The sequence below is a fragment of the Equus caballus genome, chromosome 16 (assembly GCF_041296265.1).
Source record: "Equus caballus isolate H_3958 breed thoroughbred chromosome 16, TB-T2T, whole genome shotgun sequence".
Classification (NCBI taxonomy): domain Eukaryota; kingdom Metazoa; phylum Chordata; class Mammalia; order Perissodactyla; family Equidae; genus Equus; species Equus caballus.
This window is the reverse complement of record NC_091699.1, coordinates 53,239,873-53,263,793: the sequence shown is the minus strand read 5'-3', so window position 1 is coordinate 53,263,793 and position 23,921 is coordinate 53,239,873. Positions and strand designations below refer to the sequence as shown.

General features: G+C 39.5%; 2 protein-coding genes across 5 annotated transcripts in view; both read left to right on the top strand.

Annotated features, from left to right (window-relative positions):
* The window catches only part of ZKSCAN7 (zinc finger with KRAB and SCAN domains 7), a 31,047-nt gene extending 25,402 nt beyond the window's left edge, over window positions 1–5,645 (top strand). For 2 of the 4 annotated variants that reach the window (XR_011426936.1, XR_011426937.1), the window contains exon 8: window positions 3,691–5,645. Coding sequence is in view for 2 of the 4 variants with exons in the window: in XM_070237874.1 (XP_070093975.1) it covers window positions 3,691–3,740 (50 nt within the window). In the remaining 2 variants the exon portion in view is untranslated. The remainder of the gene's footprint in view (window positions 1–3,690) is intronic. The other 2 variants (XM_070237874.1, XM_070237875.1) reach the window with 1 other exon arrangement.
* On the top strand, window positions 3,868–5,645 carry ZNF660 (zinc finger protein 660). The gene has a single exon (XM_070237877.1). It carries the CDS (start codon window positions 3,868–3,870, stop codon window positions 4,855–4,857), a length of 990 nt encoding a protein of 329 aa, XP_070093978.1. The 3' UTR covers window positions 4,858–5,645.
* Window positions 5,646–23,921: the final 18,276 nt, after the last annotated feature.

Genomic DNA, 23,921 nt, shown 5'->3' with positions numbered 1-23,921 from the left:
AATTTATTGTCCAAATTGGGATACTTTTGTGAGTTAAGGGGACCACTATTAATAATGATGCTGGAATAGCAGGTATAAAGCAGCACTCTTCTGGGAAAACTAGAATATATGATCACTGTACTCCTAGGTGGCATTTCTTGGATTCTTTCTTTTTATTTCTCTCAATTTACTCTTCATGGGATACCCCAGATGCCTCTCTCCTCTGTTTTCCACTTCATGAAGCTGAGAAAAACAGTTAGTGCTGAGGGGTGGAGGGAAGTATGGAGACTAGCAGAAATGAATGGTAATGCTTGAAAAACTATATTCTTGATAAGTGAGAATGAGAAGGAAAGTAACAAGAGAGGAGAATAGCAAGGTAGAAAAAAGAATATGGAGTGGGGAAAGAAATTTAAGGATAGATTTCACTCTTTTGTTTAGAACTTGTTTCCCATTGATCATCAAATTATATCCGTATTTTTTGCCCCATAATTTCAGTGTTCTGGCTCGTATCACTTCAGGCAACTTGATTCTTTCATTCCTTCATTTGTTCATTCACCAAAAATTTTTTTTGAGTGCTTGCTATGTAGCTGGAACTGTGCTAGGAGCTAAGCACACAATGCTGAACGAAATGGACAAAATCCCTGCCCTCGTGAACCTATGTGATGGGGTAGTCTCCGGCTTATTTCTGAGTACACTGGCCCTGTGCAGACTTCCTTTTGAGAAACAATTCCTGCTTACCCTCTGGGGCTCTGCCAAAGTTTTGCATTTTTAAAGCACCTTTCCCCAAGCAGTCCAAGCCCCAGTAATCACTCCCTCCCCTGGCCCCCTTCGTCTCCTGATTGGGTACTTTGTAAGTTTATAATTGCTCTCCCGTTTTGCCATTTACTCCATTGTAAGCTCCTTAAAGGTAGGTATGATATTTCATGCTTATATTAGTCTGCTTGGGCTGCCATAACAAAATACCATAGACCGGGTGGCTTAAACAACAGACCTTGACTTTCTCACAGTTCTGGAGACTGGAAGTCCAAAATCAAGGCGACCAGCTGATTTGGTTTCTGGTGGGGACTCTCTTCCTGGCTTGTAGATGACTACCTTCTTCATGTGAGCTCTCTCCTATGTCTTCTTATAAGGATACACTAATCCTGTCAGATTAAGGCCCCAACCTTATGACCTCATTTAACCTTAATTACCTCCTTAGAGGTCACATCTCCAAATATAGTCACGTTGGGGGTTAGGGCTTCAACATATGAATTTGGGGGTTGGGGGACGCATTCAGTACATAACAATGCTTTTTTTTTTCTTTTTGCATTCAATAATGATATTTATTGCTTTGTGACAGAGCCATGTAAATACCTGGTTATTAACATTTTCCCTGGACACCTCTTCCCGGAAGGCCATGAGATTGATGTTTCCCATACCAGCCTTTAAGGGTAGAATAGTTGGTGCACTAGCTAACTGGGGAGCTTCAGATAGGCCATGCCTAGAAATAAGACATCCAGTGACTGGCTTCAAGGCATTGTCTCATTCTGAATCTCTAAAATTCTTTGTTCTAGTAATTATGGGAATCTGTTCGTCTAAAGTCATTTCCCAGCTTTTCCATAAGTAATACTGTAAGAAGAATTAAGAAATAATACAGGTTAGCAGAAGACAATTTGCCCGCACAATGAGAGGCCTTCATAACAGTAAATATATAACCTTGTCCACCTGTTCATTCACTCATTTATTCATCCCACGATAGTTATTTTCTTCTTTTCTGCAACAATGCTTTTTAAAATTTTCCCTGTATTAGACCCAGAACAGAAATGTGTATAGGGTAGAGTGCTCAATAATTACTAGTATAAGAAATATATAAAGAGAAAGGAAAGTTTCAGAGAAGAAGAAAAATGGAAAAGAAAACTCAGAAAGAACCATCAACTTTCTCTGGAGGTGGCTTCACTTGCTATCCCACTTTGCTCTGTAGTCCCCTGGGTTCTCACTGAGTTTCCCCCACCTGCTTCCTTCTATTTGATTAGGAGAGGTACCAGCAGCAAGATAGGAATGTGCTCAGGATCCTGGCAAGAATCGACCCTCCCCCACCATTTTGTCTGCCTACCCTTCATATCTTGGGTGTGAGTCTGTATTTGTGCCTGTGTATGGCATCAGTGGACCCGCACTTCTGAGATGTGAACTCCAACCTCCACAGTTCTTTTCTCTTCTTGCTTCTCTTGAGCACTCAACACTGGATATCTCCTCCTTCAGAGAGTGTGTCTCAATTTATCAAGAAGCTATGAGACAATGGAAACTGGTCAGACTTTTTTGAAAAGCAGTAGGTAATACTGCAAAACGATTTCATTCCATCTGACCCAATCACTCACTTGTGGAACTTTTATCCTAGGGATATATTTCAATAGGAAAAAAACTTTATATGTATAAAATGATTGTGATAGCATTATTGATAGAGGTTAACCTCGGGGAACAACAGAAATGTCCAACACCAGCAAAACTGTAGATAAATTATAATGAATTCAATTGGTGGTGTAGTCATAAAATGATCATATGAAAATTATATAGCAATGTATGAAAATACTTATAAAAATTAAGTGGAAGAAGTAGGATGCAAAATTATATCTACTGTATATTTATAACTGTATAACTATGGACATGGACAAGTCTGAAAAAGAACATAGTAAAAGGAAAATTAGTCATGTGTTAGTATCATGGAGTCATCTTTCAGTTTTCTTTTATGACCCAGCTACCTCTAGATTTGAGGTCAGCTAGGGTTATCTCTATGTCCAGAGTTTCACGTCAAACCAGTTGGGAAACTCCTGCTCATTCTTGACATTGGTTTCATGTATCAGCCCTTCTTGGTTGTGCTGTCCTCTCCTCTCACCCTTTTGCCATCTTTAGATACTTTACCCTTATGCCATGCAAGGTCCTATCAGAGTTTCCCCTTCCGTGCTTTAATGAACCCTGTCCCCAGTTCAGCCTCTCAGGTCCACCCAGTAGACTCGGTCTGTCCGAGTAACAGCTTGTGAAAAGCAGACAGACTGAACTAGCACCTACGACTGGATCTAGTTATAGACTGGCATCTACAGAGTAGGCTATGATGTGTCTAGGCTCCAATATTGGAAGAATTATGTTACCCCTATCAAGACAGAGTGTAAGAACAAGGGATGTAGACAGGGGCCTAGTGCCTGGACTAGAGCAAAAAACCAAAATCTTAGTCATACCCTAAGACTGAATCCCAATTGCTATTCTGTAAAACAATTCTTGAGCACCTATCTTGTGCCAGTGACTATATTACTGGTACTAGGGGAATAGGTCAGCAAGAAGTAAAAGTCAAATTGATCTGAAGAGTAGTCATTGAGCTACTGAACTAAGCATCTTTCAGTGTGTTTTTTCTAGGGACCAGATTAGGAGTTAAATGGCCCTAATTCTAGGAGTAGAGCATGAGACAGGAAGAAACCAGGGTGGATTTTGTACTAGTCTTTGCTCATTCTGATGTTAGACCTGTTGGGCTCCTGTTAGCCCTGGCTTTCCATAAGGCTGTACCTTGGTCTCTATGTCTAACCTCATTTTTCTCATCTTTTTTGATCAGTTCCCCCTGCCTTTGAACACTTAACTCTTCCATGTGAAACCCTGTGGTCTACCACAGATTGTCATCCTTGGATAATTCTCCTTCCTCTAATATATAGAACAGGTGACATGTACAATTTCTGTTTCTTCTGTCAGATGCTGAAACTGGAACTGAGGAGGTATTGATTCCAAAGTATCATCCCTGAAAAATCAGAATCTCGTACTTTTAAGAGAACTTCACAGAGGTTTGCCAAGGAAGTCAAAATTTAGAAAGCTGCTCTGAAGGGAAAGAGAAGATTCAACAGGCCACTGTGATGCCCCAAGAAAGAGAAAATGAGGAGAAAGATGAGAAACTTCAAACATAAGACACTTAATAAAACACTCATAGAAGTGAGTGACCAAGAATCTGAAAAAGATGGTAGTCAGTTCTCTGACCCTGCTACAGACGAGAAATTTCAGGCTGAAAAGAGACAGTATGTATGTACTGAGTGTGGGAAAGCCTTTAGTCAGAGTGCCAACCTTACAGTACATGAGCGAATCCACACAGGGGAGAAACCCTATAAGTGTAAGGAGTGTGGAAAAGCCTTCAGTCATAGCTCCAACCTTGTTGTTCATCGGAGAATCCACACTGGACTGAAGCCCTACACATGCAGTGAATGTGGGAAATCTTTCAGTGGTAAGTCACACCTCATTCGGCACCAGGGAGTCCACAGTGGGGAGAAAACTTATGAATGTAAGGAGTGTGGGAAAGCCTTTAGTCGGAGTTCAGGTCTTATTTCACATCACAGAGTTCACACTGGGGAGAAGCCCTACACTTGTATCGAGTGTGGGAAAGCTTTTAGCCGTAGTTCAAACCTTACTCAACATCAGAAGATGCACAAAGGAAAAAAAGTTTACAAATGTAAAGAGTGTGGGAAAACATGTGTTTCTAATACAAAGATTATGGACCATCAGAGAATTCACACTGGGGAGAAGCCTTATGAATGTGATGAGTGTGGAAAAGCTTTCATCTTAAGGAAGACCCTTAATGAACATCAGAGACTTCATCGTAGAGAGAAACCTTACAAATGCAACGAGTGTGGGAAAGCGTTTACTTCTAATCGAAACCTTATTGATCATCAGAGAGTTCACACTGGAGAGAAACCCTATAAATGTAACGAATGTGGGAAAACCTTCAGGCAGACTTCTCAAGTTATTTTACATTTGAGAACCCACACTAAGGAGAAACCCTATAAATGTAGTGAGTGTGGGAAAGCCTATCGTTATAGCTCACAACTTATTCAACACCAGAGAAAACATAATGAGGAGAAAGAAACCTCATAAATAACATGTATTGTTGGTAGTAGGACTAATTGCTACCTTTTGGAAAAGCAGTTTTTCAGTATCATCAACTTTAATTCTATTTCTAAGAATCCATACAGGGAAAGTAATGAGAAGTAGACAAAGATTAACAGAAGGGATATTCATGCCAGCATCATATATAACTGAAAGAAGAAAACTAGATTTTAACAGTACAGGGTTTAAATGAATGATGGTCTTGCGGCCATTGTAAACCTTTTTAAAGCATATTTAATGCCATGAGGGAAATGATTTGGAAAAATGGAAGATAAAGAAAAAACAATGAAGTATGATCCAAATTTTTTAAAACATTTACGCATTGGAAAGGAATGGGAATGAAATAATACCAAACCAAAACATTAACTGATTATCTCTGGGTGATAGGATTATAGGTGATTTCTATTTTCTTCTTTATACTTTTCTATGCTTTTTGGATTTTCTACAATGAGAATGTACTACTTTTATATTCCGGAAAGTTACAATATTTTTAAAATGCAATGAGTACATCCTCATTTTCACTCAACAGTGTTATAAAAAGCACATAGAACATAGACTCAAAAATCCTGGGATTGCACCCTAATACTGGCACTTAGTAGCAGTGGAACCATGAGCAAGTCACTTCCTTTTAGAGCTTTGTTTCCTGTTTATTAAATCATAAATACCAGTTGTTGGTCTTTTGCAGTTTTAAGATAAGCTGACTTTACAGTTGTTAACACAACGCATAATTCATGTACTTGATCACTGTTAGATTAAAAGAACACAGCAAAAATTTACTACATCCTCATCTTTGACAGTTGTAGAAGGATATGCAAATAATAGAGAAAAACTTAGCTCCATCTTTTCAATATATGTCTACAAAGCAAGAAAAAATGTCTCCTATGAAATTGAAACAATTGCAGTTCATAACCTTTAAAGAAATACAGTCAGCATAATCTAAAATTGGGGGAAGACTCTGCCTTCACATGTTATGTAGGGTTTAGTAGCTGAAAGGTGCAGACTTTGGGGTCAGAGACATGTGTTCTAATCTCAGATCTGCCATGCACTAGCTTGTCAGTTTTCAAGTCACTTAACTGCTCTGAGCCTCATACTATCTGTAGAAAGGGAATAACTACCTACCTCACAGGGTTGTTGTAAGGATTAAATGAGATAATGCCTGGAATGTGTGATAAGCCCAGCACATGGAAAATCATAATAGCTTAAATAGAGGACATTGGAGCAGTATTTCTAAACACTTAGTGAGAGTGATTCATGGAAAGTTTTAGCTAAGGTGGCATTTAGGATATTTTAAAGTGTAATGAACACAATACCAAGTACTAGTAACTTAAACCTTAAGAACACTAATCTTAGGGCTGGCCCCACGGCCGAGTGGTTAAGTTCGCGCGCAATGGCACCGCCCATCAGGCCGTGCTAACGCGGCATCCCACAGGCCACAACTAGAAGGTCCCACAACTAAAGTATACAACTATGTACCGGGGGATTTGGGTAGATAAAGCAAAAAAAAAAAAGATTGGCAACAGTTGTTAGCTCAGGTGCCAATCTTTAAAAAAAAAAAAAGGGACACTAATGTTTACATAAGAAGAAGTCTAGAGGTAAGCACTTCCAAATTTGATTTGGCAACTTAGCACTTCATCAGATTTCCACATTAACTCCATAATTTTCAACATATTGTCTTTCATTTTTTGCAACTTTGGTTACAAGATGGTGGTCGCTGCTGCAAGCTACTTTCTTCACACACTCCTTCAGAGTCGGGAAGTGAGGAAAGGTGCTGAGGCTTCCTCTTCTGAAGGTTCCTTTCTCTTATTGTTGAGAAAACCTTTCCCAGAAGAAGGGAGGAATGCTGAGCAGTCAATTCTACAGGTGCTTACTAGCTTCCTCTGCTTTTCAAGTCCTTAGCTTAAAATCCATCTGGGAGCACCTAGACTCTGCCCATTCTTAACTCAGCCAGTTTTTCTTTTTATACAGTGAATCCCTAAGCTTAATGCCATTTGTCTTATGCACATAGTGCTTTATTGTTTCCAGAATTATTGAGGATATGTTATCCCATTCAATCCTGATAATATTTGTACAAGAAACTTGAGTCTCAGTGAGGTTAGGTGACTGGCTAGTAAGTGGTTGGAGCCAAGACTGAACTCGGATCTGACTTCCAAGTCCTTGCCTTCTTTATTACACCAAAGTGTCTCTACCCATCGTGGTGGTTCTACATGTGAGTGGGAGACCAGTTAGGATTCTCCTGGGTAGCCACTTCTATGAAAGGTGATTGTATCTGGACAATTATTTGATCGTGGCTTCATAAGGAAGTTAGATTTAGGGCCTATTTCTGCACCTCATAATTTAGTTTTGAGGATTATATATTTCTTCCTTGCTGTTACTGGAAAGAAGCAAGGGGAAGGTGTGAAGGGTCTGTCTGTGAAAAGGGATTGTTTAGTTTTGCCCTATTTTGATAGGAAGTGGCTTACATATAATTTTGTGATATAACAGTCCCTCTTTGCATAGTTATTCAAAGCAAGGTTTGGAGGCTCTGGAACAGATTCAGGGGATAGGACTGTTGACATGGTCACTCTTGGGTGGGCACTCCCCCAAGAGTCTGGGTGGACATGAGGCTAGGGTAACCCACATGTGGCAGTGACTAAACAAAACTGCAGCAGTAAGCCACATCCATCATTCTTCCCTTGTGTGTACTGTTAAAATTTTAGAAGGGGTTTCTAGTTAGTGTTCCATGCCTTTTGTCATGCCAGCCATCCTCACCTGCTGATTTGCTATGTGGAAACTACTCATGATTGTCTACTGGCCCTGCCAAAACTGCTTTACGAAAACAGGCAATTAGGCAACTAGTCTTTTGGTTGTGAACATGATGAGAGTCTATACAGAAGTTGAAATACAATGTACATCTGAAGTTTATATAATGTTATAAACTAATGTGACCTCAATAAAAAGAAAAGAAAACAGGCGGTTAGCTTTGAGTGTGCCTGTCAGGGAATTTTTTTTTTTTTTTTTGAGCATTTATTATTGCTGAGCAGAGTTATTGATGCTTCCTATATTGCTGAGGAGGTATTCTCTGACCAAAACATTTCCCATCACTGTGTTCTAGTGTCTGAACTTGTTTCTTCAAATACGCTTTCTTAGATGACTTTGTAATCTTCAAGAGTAAGTACCTTCTAGGAAGGATATCATGTCTTCTCAAACCCAGAGATCTGAATACAGATCTTCACATTTCTTGCCCTAGGCAAGCAAAGATCCTAGACCCTTGAGGAGGCCCTCACCCATCTTCTAGGCTGATACCTGTCTTGAGCTGCAAGAGTAAACATTGACAATTGGTCCCTGTACCCTTTCAGATAAATATCATGCAATATAATTTGAACTCATCACCTACCTTCCTCTAGGAGTTTTTCAAGACTATCAGCTGTTTCCTTCAGTCAGAGTTTAATTCTGCAGTTCTTACCATCCTTTCAAGCCCTTTCATGATGCACTCTGGAATTCAGGGTCTGTCTCTTTGAATGTGTTCTTTTCAACTTCCTGTTCTAATGGAAACCTGGCTGTTCCCTAATGGTGTGCTTCCCCCGCAGTCCCTCAATTGCTAGTTTTTGTCTCCCTCAACCCATTTACCTCTCTCTACTGCCATTTCTTCTCTATTTTCCACCAAAAGCCCAGCTCATTTGAAATCCCTGTTCTTGTCATCTACTGACTTCTTGTGCATTCACATTTATTCAATTATGTTTTAGTACCCTGAATATTCCTAAGGAATATGAAGAAGCAATATTTTTAGCCACAGACATCCTAATTGTGTAGAATTGCTCTTGTGTGGAATACAAATATATATGTCTCTTTTTAGTTGAGAGAAAAGTGTGAAATAAATTCTTACTTTATATAGGCTTGATTAAAGGGAAATACGAAAGACAAAGAATCCTGCAGAGAGGAAAGTGTCTCCCCAGACTTATATTTTTCATTCATGGTGTGTACTGTGTTAGGTCTTACATGGAACTGAGAAGAAAACTGAAACAAAAAAGAGCTTTAAATAGCTGAATAATTCTGTTGCATATAAAACCCATAAGACTAAATTTCATTTCAGCTCCGTATCCTTACTGAGAGACTTCCTTTTTTGATTTTTTTTCCGTTCAATATAAATAAAATAGTATGCTTATATTGTTGGATTGTTTTTAGAAACTAGACTATCTTTAACCACCTCTGATGTTATAAAACTAGAGTCATAAAATTGTTTTTGCAGGAAATAGTTATAATTCCTCCAATAAATATCTGTTGTTATTTACTTATAAATATCACTGAATTTTTTCTTTTTGCTTCCTGCCTTTGTTCAGAGTGGGAAGAAAACAGTTCAATCTGCTTTACTTTAAGTGCTGTTATGGGAATGAAGAAGTGATTCTGGTTTGTTTCTGATTCAAACAGAACATGAAGCTTATTATTTTCATACTCATAGTACATAAATGAGAGCTCTCTAGCCATTAAAAGTGTCCTTCTCTTATTTCCTTAGAGGACTTATACAGCCAGTTATTGTCCTACTCCTCCTCTCTGGCCTTATCTGTGTTTCAAACCCGTACTACTATGTAGCTCTCAGTTGGCTGTATAAAACCAGCCATGTTCCCTGAAGTCCATTTCTGCTCCAGAAGGTAGGTTTGTGAGAGGTGAAAAAGGAGATGGCAAACTCCTTTCTGGCAACACGCATACAGGACCTGACTAGTTCTCACTCCTCCCACCGGCCTTTTCAAATCCATGTGGCATAATTTGTGTGGACTGTAGACATGCAAAAGCTGTAACCATTCTCTGAAGCTAAGGCCAGTGAACTCTAAATCTGGGAATCTCAAGAGGTAATTCATCATACAGATAAATTTCCCAGGTCCACCAAATCAACATATCTGGAACAGGGCCTAGGAAGCTATATAAAACAAAACTTTCACAGTGGGGATTGAAGAAAATTTTCCATTAGGAGTCTTGACTCTTTACATAACTATTTTTATAATGATTGTTCATTTTCCCTCAAAAGAACCTATAAATCACAAAATTATTGAGATATAAACCAAAGTTTGTATAATCTTGATAAATTAGCAAGCAGTTTACTGAGCCTGAGAGAAAATGCTGTCACATCTGCACTGTTGCTTTAACCACAGAATTGAGCTGAGATTCATGTTTTTAAAAAGTGTAAGAGAACAATATGGCAAGATAGATCATCATAGAGCCCTTTCACTACACAACAACCTAGAAATGCTGGATAAAACTTAAACATGCTTTTAAAAGGCTTTCAAGAAAGTGAAGTAAATCCTTGGAGCCTAAAATGAAGAAGTGGAAGCCAGCAAGGTAAGTGGGTGATGATGCCGTGGGTGCCGTGAGGCAGTTTGGTGATCTTGGTCACCAAGGGACTTAGATTTTATCAGCCACGAGGGCAGGATTTGAGTCCTTGGGCTTGCGAGAGGTGGAGAATTGGAACTAGGGTCTCCAGAAGAAGCGCAGATGTTTACAGGGCTACATCCTCAGTGAAAGCATGCATTAGAAAAGTCACCTAAGAGCAGAGGAAGACATCAAGGAAGCTTGTGGGACTTCTCCTGGGATTTAAGTGGAAAATAACAGTTTCCCTAATTATTCGTAGTCATGAGTCAATCCTCATAGTAATTTAGGGTTCAAATTTGGGAAACACTATACCAAGAAAATAATATAAAATTAGGTATGTACATTTCCAATTACACATAGAACAGTTATTTAAAATTTAGCAAATTTTTAAAAATTGAGTTATCTAATTGTTTTAAGTTGAGCTTTTCAAGATGTAAACTCAGAGAGAGGATAACGCAGCAAATTTATTGGAGAGTGTTATTGGGATTAACACCTGAGGGAGAGCAAAGAAAGCAGGATTAGCAGACAGAGAAGTTAGCTGTGTGGCAGTCACAGAGTTGCCTTTGTTGCCTTTGTTGCCTTCAGACTCAGACTGGCATCGCCTTTCAAAACTGCCCAAACTTGAAGTGAGAGGTCTGGGCCTTTATGCCTCTTCACTGACCAGTCCTTGAACACAAGCTCTACCGCGCTACCCTGAAGGTGGGGGAAGCATGATCTTGGGGGAGGTAGACTTCTTCAGCTGAAGAGAATGCCTGGAGCTGGCTGACAGTTGAGGGCTTTCAGCCTGCCCCTCTAGTAAGCTGGGGCGGGGAGGGGGACAATCCAGGGGAATCCAGACAGTGCAGCAAAATGTCCTCTACACTGATCGTAATGCAGTTAGGATAGAATTCAAGTTAGCTAACAAACACATACATTTGGAAATTAAACACACATTTCTAAATAATTCATGGGTTGAAGAAAACAATAGAAATGAGGAGAGACTTGGACATGAATAAAACTAAAGGAGGGACTCCCACTTCTGGCCATACTAGTGTTACAGGGACCAGAATTACACTTCTGCCTGAAACAAAAAATCCCAGACAAAATATATGAAACAACGATTTTTAAGACATTGATATCAGCAACAAAAGACAATGATCCCTGATAGATGGGAAACAAATGAGGTGAGCCCTATAAGTGCCCTAGTTTATGGCCTTGAGAGAGTTCCCAGGCAGTGGTACAGGGAGGGGGAGCCAGGTAGAGCCTGGCACAATTCTTGAGTTGAAGAGAGAGAGCTAAGAATCCAAGGAGACCAAGGCAGGCAGGGTTCACAAGACAGTACTCGGGGGCGGGGGGCGGGGGGAGAACTACACAGAATTCTGGGGATCTGTGAATCCACCCCCTAGGATATCCAGCAGAGTACTGAGTGACACATGTATATGAGGAAACTTATCCGAGGCTGGGGAAAGAACCATTCCAAAGGATTTGAGTGAACAGATCCAGGTACAAAAGCAAGGCGAGAAGGACTGTTTGTTCCCACAAGCCAGACAAAAATTACAATTCTTTTATGCATTGGGTAAAGTACTCAGAAGGGGCTTGCCTCAGTAGTTGGAGAACAATAAGCACAGAGTAAATCCAAAGAAAACGACTCCAAGGTACATCATAATTAAACTGCTCAGAACCAGTCAAAAAGACAAAATCATAAAAATAGCCAGAGAAAGAAAAACGCATTATGCACAGAGGAAGAAGAAAGATTATACAGGTTTCTTGTTGGATTCATTGCAAGCATGAAGACAATGGAGCAACATATTTAAAGCACTGAAAGAAAAAACTGCCAACCTAGAATTCTAGAGCAGTCGATATATCATTCAAAAACAAAGGCAAAACATATTTTCAGACATTAAAAAGCTAAAAGAATTAATCACTAGCAGACCTGCACTACAAGAAATGTTAAACTAAGTCCTTCAGTCAGAATAAAAATGATACCAGGTGGAAATATGGATTTTTCCAACTTCGGTCTTATTGACATTTTGTACTGTATAATTCCTTGTTGTGTGGGGCTGTCTCGTGCATTATAGGACATTTAGCAGGATCCATGGCTTCTACCCAGTAGATGCCAGTATCACTACCCCAGAGTTGTGATAAAAATATCTCTAGGAGCCCAGAAATAAGCCCAAGCATATACAGTCAACTAATATTTGACAAGGGAGCCAAAAATGCTCAATGGAGAAAAGATTCTCTTCAATAAACGGTGCTGAGAGAATTGGATATTTACATGTAAAAGAATGAAACTGAACCTTATCTTACGCCATTCACAAATATTAACTCAAAGTGGATTAAAGACTTCAATGTAAGACCTGAAGTCATGAAACTCCTAGAAGAAAATGTAGGAACAAAGCTCCTTGACATGGGTCTTGGTAATGATTTTTCGGTTTTGACACCTAAAGCACAAGCAACAAAATAAAAAATAAACAAGTGGGACTACATCAAACTAAAAGGCTTCTTCTGTACAGCAAAAGAAATCATCGACAAAGTGAAAAGACAACCTATGGAATGGGAAAAAATATTTGCAAACCATTTATCTGATAAGGAGTTAATATCCAAAATATATAAAAAACTCATACAACTCAATAGCAAAAAAAAAATAACCCAATTAAAAAATGGGCAAAGGACCTGAATAGATATTTCTCCAAAGAAGATATATGAAAGGCCAACAGGTACATGAAAAGATGCTCAACATCACTGGTCATTAGGGAAATGCAAATTAAAATTACAATGAGAAAACCCTCATGCCTGTTAGAATGGGCATCATCAAAAAAGACAAGAGATAACAAACGCTGTCACGGATGTGGAGAAAAGGAAACTCTTGTGCACTGTAGGTAGGATTGTAAATTTGTACAGCCACTATGGAAAACAGTATGGAGGATCCTCAAAAAATTAAAAATAGAACTATCATATGATACAGCAATTCCACTTCTGGGAATACATCCAAAGGAAACAAAAACACTAACTTGAAAAGATATATGTACCCCATGTTCATAGCAGCATTATTTATAATAGCCAAGACATGGAAAGAACCTAAGTGTCCATCGATGGATGAATGGATAAAGTCGTGATGTATATATACAGTGGAATATTATTCAGCCATAAAAAAATGAGGAAATCCTACCATTTGTGACAACATGGATGGACCTTGAAGGCATTATGCTAAGAGAAATGTCAGAGAAAGACAAATACTGTATGATCTCACTTATATGTGGAATCTAAAAAAAAAAGGCAAACTCATAGAAAAAGAGATCAGACTTGTGGTTACCAGAGGCAGAGAGTGGGAGGAGGGGGAATTGGAAGACAGTTGAAAGGTACAAACTTCTAGTTATAAATAAGTACTAGGGATGTAGTGTACAACATGACTACAGTTAACACTGATGTATGCTATAGAGAAGCATTGTTAAGAGAGTAAATCCTGAGTTTTTATCACAAGGAGAAAGTTTTTTTCCTTTTTTCTTCTTTTCTTTTTATTGTATCTATATGAGAGATGGATATTAGCTGAACCTATTGTGATAGTCACTTCACAATGTATGTAAATCAAACCATCATGCTGTACACCTTAAACTTATACCGTGATGTATGTCAATTATTTCTCAATAAAACTGGGGAAAAAATCTCTAGATATTGCCCCCAGGGGAGAACCACTGATATGCAAGTTGAGAACCACTGCTATGTGAAAATGGTATGTTATCACTTGAAGGTAGACTGATAAAGATACATACTATAAATCCCAAAGCAATCATTAAAATAACAAAACAAAGAGGTATAATTAATCAAAAAAAGGAGATAAAATTGTATAGAACTACACACACACAAAGAAGTACATGTAAAATAGGTGAAATCTGAATAAACTCTGTGGATTGTACCAATGTCAGTTTCTTGGTTTTGATGCCATACTGTAATTATGTAAGATGTGACCACTGGGGGAAACTGGGTGAAAGGCACACAGGAACTCACTGTACTTTTTTTTTTTTAACTTCCTGTTATTCCCCAAAAAAGTTCTAAAAGGAAAAGAATAAAGCAAGACTAAACTGACTGCAATTTAAATCCATCCTATACATTTTATGGGTTATGTAATTATACATTTTTAAAATCCACTTGACTGATAATGGGCAGTTTACAACATCTAAAGTGCTCATAAAGATTATTCCAAGTAAATCCAAAAGAAGTAAATGAAGTTAGTTTCTTCAAAGGCTACCATAATGATTTAATACTGTATGCTTTATGCACAAACGAAAAGGTCATTTCCTAATGAAAAGGAGTTAATTCCTCAAGAGGATACAACAATCTTAAATATTTATACACTGAAAAACAGTTTCAAGGGGCCGGCCCCGTAGCCGAGTGGTTGAGTTCATGATCTCCACTTCAGAAGCCTGGGATTTTGCCGGTTCGGATCCTGGGAGCGGATATGGCACCGTTCATCAAGCCATGCTGAGGTGGCATCCCACATAGCACAACCAGAGGCACTCACAACTAGAATACACAACTATGTACTGGGAGGCTTTGGGGAGAAGAAAAAAATTTAAAAAGATTGGCAACAGTTGTTAGCTCAGGTGCCAATCTTAAAAAAAAAAAAAAAAAAAAAACAGTTTCAGGGGCCAGCATCATGGCCAAATGGTTAATTTCCTGTGCTCTGCTTTGGCGGCCCAGGGTCTGGCGGTTTCAGACCCTGGGCACGGACATGGCACCACTCATCAAGCCATGCTGAGGTGGCATCCCACATGCCACAACTAGAAGGATCCGTAACTACAAAAATATACAACTATGTACCGGGGGGCTTTGGGGAGAAAAAGGAAAAATAAAATCTTTAAAAAAAAAAGTTTCAAAATACATAAAGCAAAAACTGATAGACCTATAAGGAGAAACAGACAAATCCACATTTATATTTGATTTCAATACATCTCTCTCAATAAATGATAGGGGAAGTGGAGAGAAAATAAAGAGTCAAGCAACACCACCCACCAACCTGACTTAATTGACACTTAAAAAGCACTTCACCCAGCAACAACAGAACATAACACAACGGGATTAAATTAGAATCAGTAACAGAAAGATCTCTGGAAAGCCTCAAATATTGGAAACAAAATAACACACTTTTATATAAAAAATGAACTAAATTTTTCAAAGATGAAATCTATAAGTATATTAGAAAGCATTTTGAATTGACTTAGAAAATAAAAACATCAAAATTTATGGAATATTGTTAAAGTGGTATTTAAAGGGAAAATTATAGCACTAAATTTCTATTACCACAAAAGAGGAAAGGTTAGGAAACTAGAATACAAAGTGCAAATTAAAATCAAAGTAAGCAGAAGAAACAAAATAAGGTCAGAGTGGAAAACTGTAAAACAGAAAAACAATACAGAAAATTAATGAAACCAAAAGCGGTTCTTTTACAAAAATCAATAAAATTGATAAACCTCTAGCAAGACTGATTAGGATAAAAAGAAGAGAAGACACAAAGTACCAACATCAGGACTGAAAGAGATGACATCAATTAGATGAAATTCTACACCAATTAAAGGGATAATTATTGTGATGGTTAATTTTATGTTGAACTTCATTGGGCCAAGGGTTGCCCAGATAGCTGGTAAAATATTATATCTGGGTGTATCTGTTAGGTTGTTTCTGGAGGAGATTAGCGTTTGAATTGGTAAGCTCTGGGAGTTAGAAAGGGCTCTAACAGTTTGGTTGACGGGCTGAAACATGGACCAAAAGATGGCCCATTGTGAATTAACTGGAAATGCCTGGTCTCCCTTGGTTTAACCTACAGGAAGGAATTCAAAGGCTTAGGGAGATTGGAATGCTAGAGTGGATTTGTCATTTAAGACTGACGCACCGACTCTGGGAGGGTCCAGAAGACAAACTTTTCCCCACGACTTTGAGAAATAAATTTGTAAGGGGAGCCCTAGCATTCATGAAGAGCTCCATGATCTCACTTTTCTGTATGCCAGACTCTCCAATGGGAACTGCAGCCACTCAATTGGAAAATGTAAATGCAATGGGAGTCACTGGATCACGTGGTGGCAAGGGCCATGTGGTGATGTTCAACTGCCAAAGGCAAGGTGGGCATGGTTACTATAATGGACAGCAGAGTCAAAGCAGCAATCAGAATAGTCATTAGCTAGTTACCATGGTGCTCCTCGAAGTGATAGGAAGCCTACTAAACTCTTACTTGATCTGTATAAGCAAAAAAAGGTCTATGTCAAGTGAACAAAGTGTAACTTGAATCAGAAAAACAGAAAGTCACAACTCCTTCATCAATTCCCAGATGTGAACCAGTTTACAGACCCAGAACCTCTTGAATGAAGGGGAGGCTGAGTCCCTTCGAGGAAGGACCCTAGTATTCAACAGAAAATTTATACTGTTAGTCTTTCTCCTAGTCCTCCCCAAAGAAACCTATAGCCTTTTACCAGGATAACTTTTACCAGGATACTTCCTTACCAGGGGGAAGGAAGTAATCAGAGCTTTCAAGGACTACTGGACACTGGCTATGAATTAACTAATTCCAGAAGACCCAAAATGTCATGGTAGTCCACCAGTCAGAGTAGGGGCTTATGCAGGACTGAAGTTTTAGCTCAGTTCTGTTTCACAGTGGGTCCAGTGGGTCCTTGAACCCATCCTGAAATTATTTCCCCAGTCCCAGAATACATAATTGGAATAGACAAACTGAGCAGCTGGCAGAATCCCCACACTGGTCCCCTGACCTGTGGTGTGATGGCTATTATGGTGAGAGAGGCCACGTGGAAGCCGTTAGAACTGCCTCTACTTAGGAAAATGGTAAATAAAAGCAATATCGCATTCCTGGTGGAATTGCAGAGATTAGTGCACCATCAAGGACTTGAAAAATGCAGAGATGGTGATTCCCACCACATTCCCATTCAACTCCCCTATTTGGCCTGTGTCGAAGACAAATGGACCTTGGAGTATGACAGTGGATTATCACAAGGTTAACCAGGTGGTGACTCCAATTGCAGCTGCTGTACCAGATGTGCTACTATTCCCCAGGGTGAGCAGCCAGCTACATTGGACATTGGACTGCTTCCGTTATGGAAGGGGCAACATTTTGTCTTTAATGCAATAGACACTTACTCTGGATATGGATTTGCCTTCCCTGCATGAAACTACCATCCGTGGACTTACAGAATGCCTTATCCACCATCATGGTATTCCTCATAGCATTGCTTCTGATCAAGAAACTCACTTCAAAGCAACAGAAGTGCAGCAATAGATCCGTGCTTGTGGAATTCACTGGTCTTACCATGTTCCCCACCATCCTGCAGTAGCTAGCTTGTTAGAACAGTGGAATGGCCTTTTGAAGACTCAGTTACAGTACCAGCTAGGTGACTATACCTTGCAGGGCTGGGGTAGGGTTCTCCACAAGGCTGTATATACTCTCAATGAGCATCCAATATATGGTACTGCTTCTCCAATAGCCAGGATTCAGGGATCCAGGAATCAAGGGGTAGAATGGGAGTGGCACCTACACCCATTAGGATAGCTACTATCAAGAAACCCCAGAAAACAACAATTGTTAGTGAGGATACAGAGAAATTGGAACCCTTGTGCACTGTTGGTGGAAATGTAAAATGGTACAGCCACTGTGGAAAACAGTATGGTGGTTCCTCAAAAACTTAAAAATAGAATTACTATATGATCCAGGAATCCCATATCTAGCTATATACCCAAAAGAATGAAAGCAAGGTCTCAGAGAGATATTAGTACACCCATGTTCATAGTAGCATTTTTCATAATAGCTAAAACATGGAAGGAACCCAAGTGTCCATCCACTGATGAATGGATAAACAAAATGTGGCATATACATACAATGGAATATTATTCAGCCTTAAAAAGGAAGGAAATTCTACAATAAGCTAGAACATGGAAACTTGAGGGCATTATGCTAAGTGAAATAAGACAGTCACAAAAAGACAAATACTGTATGATTCTCCTTATGTGAGGTACGTAATCAAAATCATAAAGACAGAAAGTGTAAGGGTGGTTAGCAAGTGCTGGGGGAGGAGAGAATGGGGAATTATTGTTTAATAGGTATAGAGTTTCAGTTTTACAAGGTGAAAAGAGTTATAGGGATGGATGGTGGTGATGGTTGCAAAACAATGTGAATGTATTTAATACCACTGAACTTAAGGTTAAGATGGGAAATTTTATGCTATGTCTATTTTACCACAATAAAAACAAAACAAAACACAACAATAACGAAAAAAGACACTCCCAGATAAATGAAAATTGGGAGAATCTGTTTCTGGCATACCTGCCTCGTAATAAATACTAAGGGAAGGTTTTCAGGCCCAAAGCAAGTGACCCCAGGCAGTAATTTGAATCCACATGAAAAAACAAAAAGCCCTGCTAAAAGTAATTACATAACTATAAAAAGTATAAATGCATACTTATTCTCTTAATTGATTTAAAAAGCAATTGTATAAAATAATATGTATACAATTCTATTGTTGAGCCTATAATACATAAAATGTAGTAAGTTTCTTACTAAAAGCACAAAGGACATGGGCCAAGCAAGATGACTAAGGAAATGACACCAGATGGTAACACAAATTCACAGGAACAAATGAAGATAACCAGAAATGGTAAATAAGAAGGTTAATATAGGGGCTGGCCCGGTGGCACAGCGGTTAAGTGTGCATGTTCTGCTTCGGCGACCTGGGGTTTGCCGGTTCGGATCCCGGGTGCAGACATGGCACCACTTGTGAAGCCATGCTGTGGTAGGCATCCCACATAGAAAGTAGAGGAAGATGGGCATGGATGTTAGCTCAGGGCCAGTCTTCCTCAGCAAAAAGAGAAGGATTGGCAGCAGATGTTAGCTCAGGGCTAATCTTCCTCAAAAAAAAATGGACATTATTAACGCATACTTGCTCTCCCTTCTTCTCTCAGCTTCTTTAAAAGACATAAAATCATATAGAGTAATAATTAAAATAATAATAGCACAAAAAGGGGAAAGGAAATAGAGGTATGTAGGAACTACATAGGAGTTCCGTATTTCACTGGAAGTTACTATAAATCTGAAGTAGATTCTCATAAGTTAAGACGTATATTAAGAGCAACCATAAGGAAATAACATGAAAAATACAGTGAAAAAATCATTAAAGGAATTAGAATGTTATATTATTCACTTAATGCAAAATAAAGCAGTAAAGGAGGACTAGAGAAACAAACAAAAAATACATGAGATGTATGGAAAACCAAAAAGTAAAATGGCAAATGCAAATCAAACTATATCAATAATAATAATGTGTGAATGGATTAAGCAATCCAATAAAAAAGCAGAGATTGTCAGGCTGGATAAAGAAACAAGATACAAATATATGCTTCCTACAGGAGACACACTTTAGTTTCAAAGATACAAACAGGGGCTGGCCCCATGGCGCAGCGGTTACATATGCATGTTTGGCTTTGGTGGCCCCAGGTCTGCCAGTTTGGATCCTGGGTGCGAACCTACACACCGCTTGTCAGGCCATGCTGTGGCAGGCATCCCACATATAAAGTAGACGAGGATGGGCATGGATGTTAGCTCAGGGCCAGTCTTCCTTAGCAAAAAGAGGAGGATTGGCAGCAGATAGCTCAGGGCTAATCTTCCTCCAAAAAGTTAGAAAAAGAAAAAATGGGTCCGGCCCTGTGGCCAAGTGGTTAAGTTCATGTGCTCCGCTTCGGCGGGCCCAGGGTTTTGCTGGTTCAGATCCTGGGTGCAGACATGGCACCACTCGTCAGGCCACGCTGAGGCGGCCTCCCATATCCCAGAACTGGAGGGACCCACAACTAAAATATATAACTTATGTACTGGCAACTATGTACTGGGGGGGATTTGTGGAGAAAAATCATGGAGAAAACAAAAAGATTGGCAACAGTTGTTAGCTCAGGTTACCAAAAAAAAAAGATACAAGCAGATGAAAAGTAAAAGAATAGGGGCTGGTTAAGTTTACGCGCTCCGTTTTGGTGGCACGGGGTTTCACGGGTTCAGATTCTGGGCGCAGACATGGCATTGCTTGTTAGGCCATGTTGAGGTAGCATCTGACATGCCACAACTAGAAGGACCCACAACTAAAATATATAACTACATACTGGGGGGATTTGGAGAGGAAAAAAAAAGAGAAAAGTAAAAGGATAGAAAAAGATATATCATGCAGACAGTAACCATGAGAAAGCTGGATTGGTTACACTAATATCAGTCAAAATAGACTTTATAGAAGAAAAAAATGTCATTAGAGATAAAGAGGTACATCTCATAATGATATGAACTGACATGTTAATCCAGCAGGAAGATATAACAAGTTTAAAATATACGCATCTAATAAAAGACCCCCAAAATACATGAAGCAAAAACTGATAGAAATGAAAGGAGCAATAGACAATTCAGCAATAATGGCTGAAGACATCAATACCCTATTTTCAAGAATAGATAGAATAACCAGAGAGAAGATCAACAAGGAAATAAAGGACTTGAACATTTTAGCCAAGTAGCCGTCACATACATCTCTAGAACCCTCCACCTAAGAACAGCATAACAGACACTTCTCTCAAGTGCACATGGAACATTCTCCAGGATAGACCATACACTAGGCCGTAAAACAAACTTAAATGCATTTAAAAGGATTAAAATAATACAAAGTATGTTCTCTGACCATAATGTAACTTAACTGCATCCCTCCCTAAAAAAATGCTCAACATTATTTATAGGAACAAAATCTATCCTGCCCCCAACAAGGTAGAATTCTAAATGTTTGACATACAGTTATTACCAGGTGTGCAAACAAGCAGGAAAATACAACCTGTATTTACGAGAAAAATCAATCAATCACAACTGAACGAGAACTGATACAGATGTTAGAATCAACCAACAAGGATATTAAAACAGTTATTGTAACTATATATCACATAATCAAAAACTTAAAGACTGAACTCGTTTAACAGACATGGAAGATATAAAAAAGACCCAAACTGAACTTCTGGAGATGAAAATTATAATGTCTGAGATAAAAAATATATTGGGTCAAAAGTTCTGCCTGGAGGTTTTACCATATTCATTACATTCACAGGGGTTCTTCCCAGTGTGGATTCTCTGATGGCCAATGAGGTGTGAGCTCTGATTGACAGGTTTGTCATATTCATCACACTGATAGAATTTCTGTCCCTTCAGAACTCCTTAATGTTCAGAAGGACATATTAGGATGCCCTTAGTTCTTTATATTCATCACATCCATTTTTTTGTGTGTTTTTGTAAATTTCTGTCTACTACTTCCAAGAAATCACTTTCCAATCTACTCCCTTCCTCATCTGAGGGTTGGCCTACTAGCTTTTCTAAAGTATCTTTACAGGCATCTCCAGCCTCTATTCCCCCAGGAACCACCCCATGGAGCCTTCCTGATGCCCCATCAAATGATTGCAGTCTTTTAGAAATCTCCTTCTTTGGAGACAACTCTGAACTCTCAATCCTGTTCTCACCTGCTGCCAAAAGAAAGAAGAAAACTACCGTGACTAATTTCTTGTCCTGTTGTGGAAACAGAATCACCAAGAAATCTATACTTAAAAAAAATACAAACCAAAAAGCCCCTTCACTTTATGGATAAGGAATGAGGTGACACATGCAGAACAGGAGAGGAAATTGGAAATAGCTCAAGTTTTTCTTCATGGACAGAAAAAAATAGAGAAGGGGAAGTTCATCAGTTGAGGAGGGTAGAAGAGATATCAGGAAAGACAGATGTTGAATCATCTATCACAGCCAAATTAGAAGGGTAGTTGCAAAGTAAGAGACAAATTTGTAAAGCATGGTGTGATCTTACAGAAGTGAGATCCTTAGTAAAATGATGAACTCCAAGGTTCTTTCCAACCATGACATTGTATGACATGAGGCATGGTTCTCAGAGAAGACGCTGGGGAAAGAAAGGGGTAGCAGGTACCTTGAGTCAAATATGAGAAAAGGCAAAGTAACATGGTCATGATTACTAAACATGAAAATGTTGGTTCCTTTCAATCATGTCTTAACCAAGGCCACAAAGCATCATGCTATTTTAGTATGTGAGAAGTTGCAGATGTCCGAGTCCCTGACTCCTAAGCCCACCCTCTCCAGAGTTGGCTACTGTCCTAGACTTGTCAACCACACAACTTGCCCTGCCAACAGCCTCTTCCAGGAAGCTGCCTTGGCCCAATTTTTGCTGAGGGGGGAGCTGAGGCAACCATTCTTTGTGCCAAGTGACCCTGCTTATCCCACAAGGGACCACAGGTGATTGGACCAGAGCCAGGCACTAGCTCCTTGTGTAGTTTATCTCTAGGTTAATCATCGGCCTCTGCTATGGCCTGAGGCCAAAGCTCTGCCCAAACAGAGATGATATTTAATGGCTGAGCCAACTGGAGTCCCTCTCTATGGGAAGTCTGAATGGGAAGTAGGGCAAAAATAATGTAATTAAGAACAGGAGCTGAAGGTGAAAGTATGTATGGAAAGAAGCCAAGCCATTAGGAACCACAGCAAACAGAAAGTATATGGGAACAGAAACTATAAAAAAAAAGGAGCTATGAAGGGTACAGAAGATTCAGAGTGAGGAAGCTGAGTAGCAGTGGGAGATGTTGAGAGAAAAACAGATAAATAGGGGGTCTGGCCCCGTGGCCGAGTGGTTGAGTTCGCGCGCTCCGCTGCAGGCGGCCCAGTGTTTCGTTGGTTCGAATCCTGGGCGCCGACATGGCACTGCTCATCAAGCCACGCTGAGGCGGCGTCCCACATGCCACAACTAGAAGGACCCACAACGAAGAATATACAACTATGTACTGGGGGGCTTTGGGGAGAAAAAGGAAAAAAAAAATAAAATCTTTAAAAAAAAAAACAGATAAATAGGTAGTAGCTGAGTTACACTCACAGAGGAACACTGGGGTAAAGATTCATGTACTTCTGTTGCTGAGGCCGCCATACTGCCCTGCATCAAGGGACATTCTCCATGAGGCCCTGTTTCTCACCGCCTCTTCTAGCTAGCGGGGCTTGGATCCTTTCCCAAAGGAGTGAGAAATTTTAACACCAGTAAATCCCCTCTTCGGCTAGGGATCCTTCCTTTTCCTCATTACCTTATCCTTCAGGAGGATGAGGTGTTAATAAAGCTTGCTAATCTGTGTCTCTGTGTAAAGTCTTATCTACTTAGCAGTTAAAGAATTGGCTTCTGGATCCTCCTCTGGAAAAGATAATTAGTCTTGACTCAGACTAATACAGGGATGTTTAAAAAATTGGGCATCATGGAAGGACATAACTTTGTCTGGTCTAAAAAGTTGATTATAAGTTTAGATTTTTCCAAAAACAAACATGAGACATGGCCTTAGGGGGAGGTAGATTATTTGAGACGTGATCCCAAAGAGCCTAAGGGTGGGAGGAGAGAGAATAAAACAGGCAAGAAGAAAAAGCCAATAAGGGGTGAGTTACCGAATGGTTCCACTGTGGGCAACTTCAGCTCAGTCTCCCTTGGGGCCGCCTAAGAACCCATGTAGAACATAGCTGAGAATTTTCTTGTCAAAGGACAGAAAGCTCGGGATATTTGTGCACCAATTCTTATTTGTTATTCTTTCAAGGTTGCCCTTTGGGGATATTATTCTCACCCACTTCTTCTAGGCTGTACCTGAGCACTGGTTGAGCAGGCTTCTGAAGCTTCAGAGAAAGTCCTGAGACAAAATAGCCTGAG

Coding starts and splice junctions, on each gene's coding strand:
- ZNF660 (XM_070237877.1), top strand. CDS start 3,868: ATGAGGAGAAAGATGAGAAACTTCAAACATAAGACACTTAATAAAACA.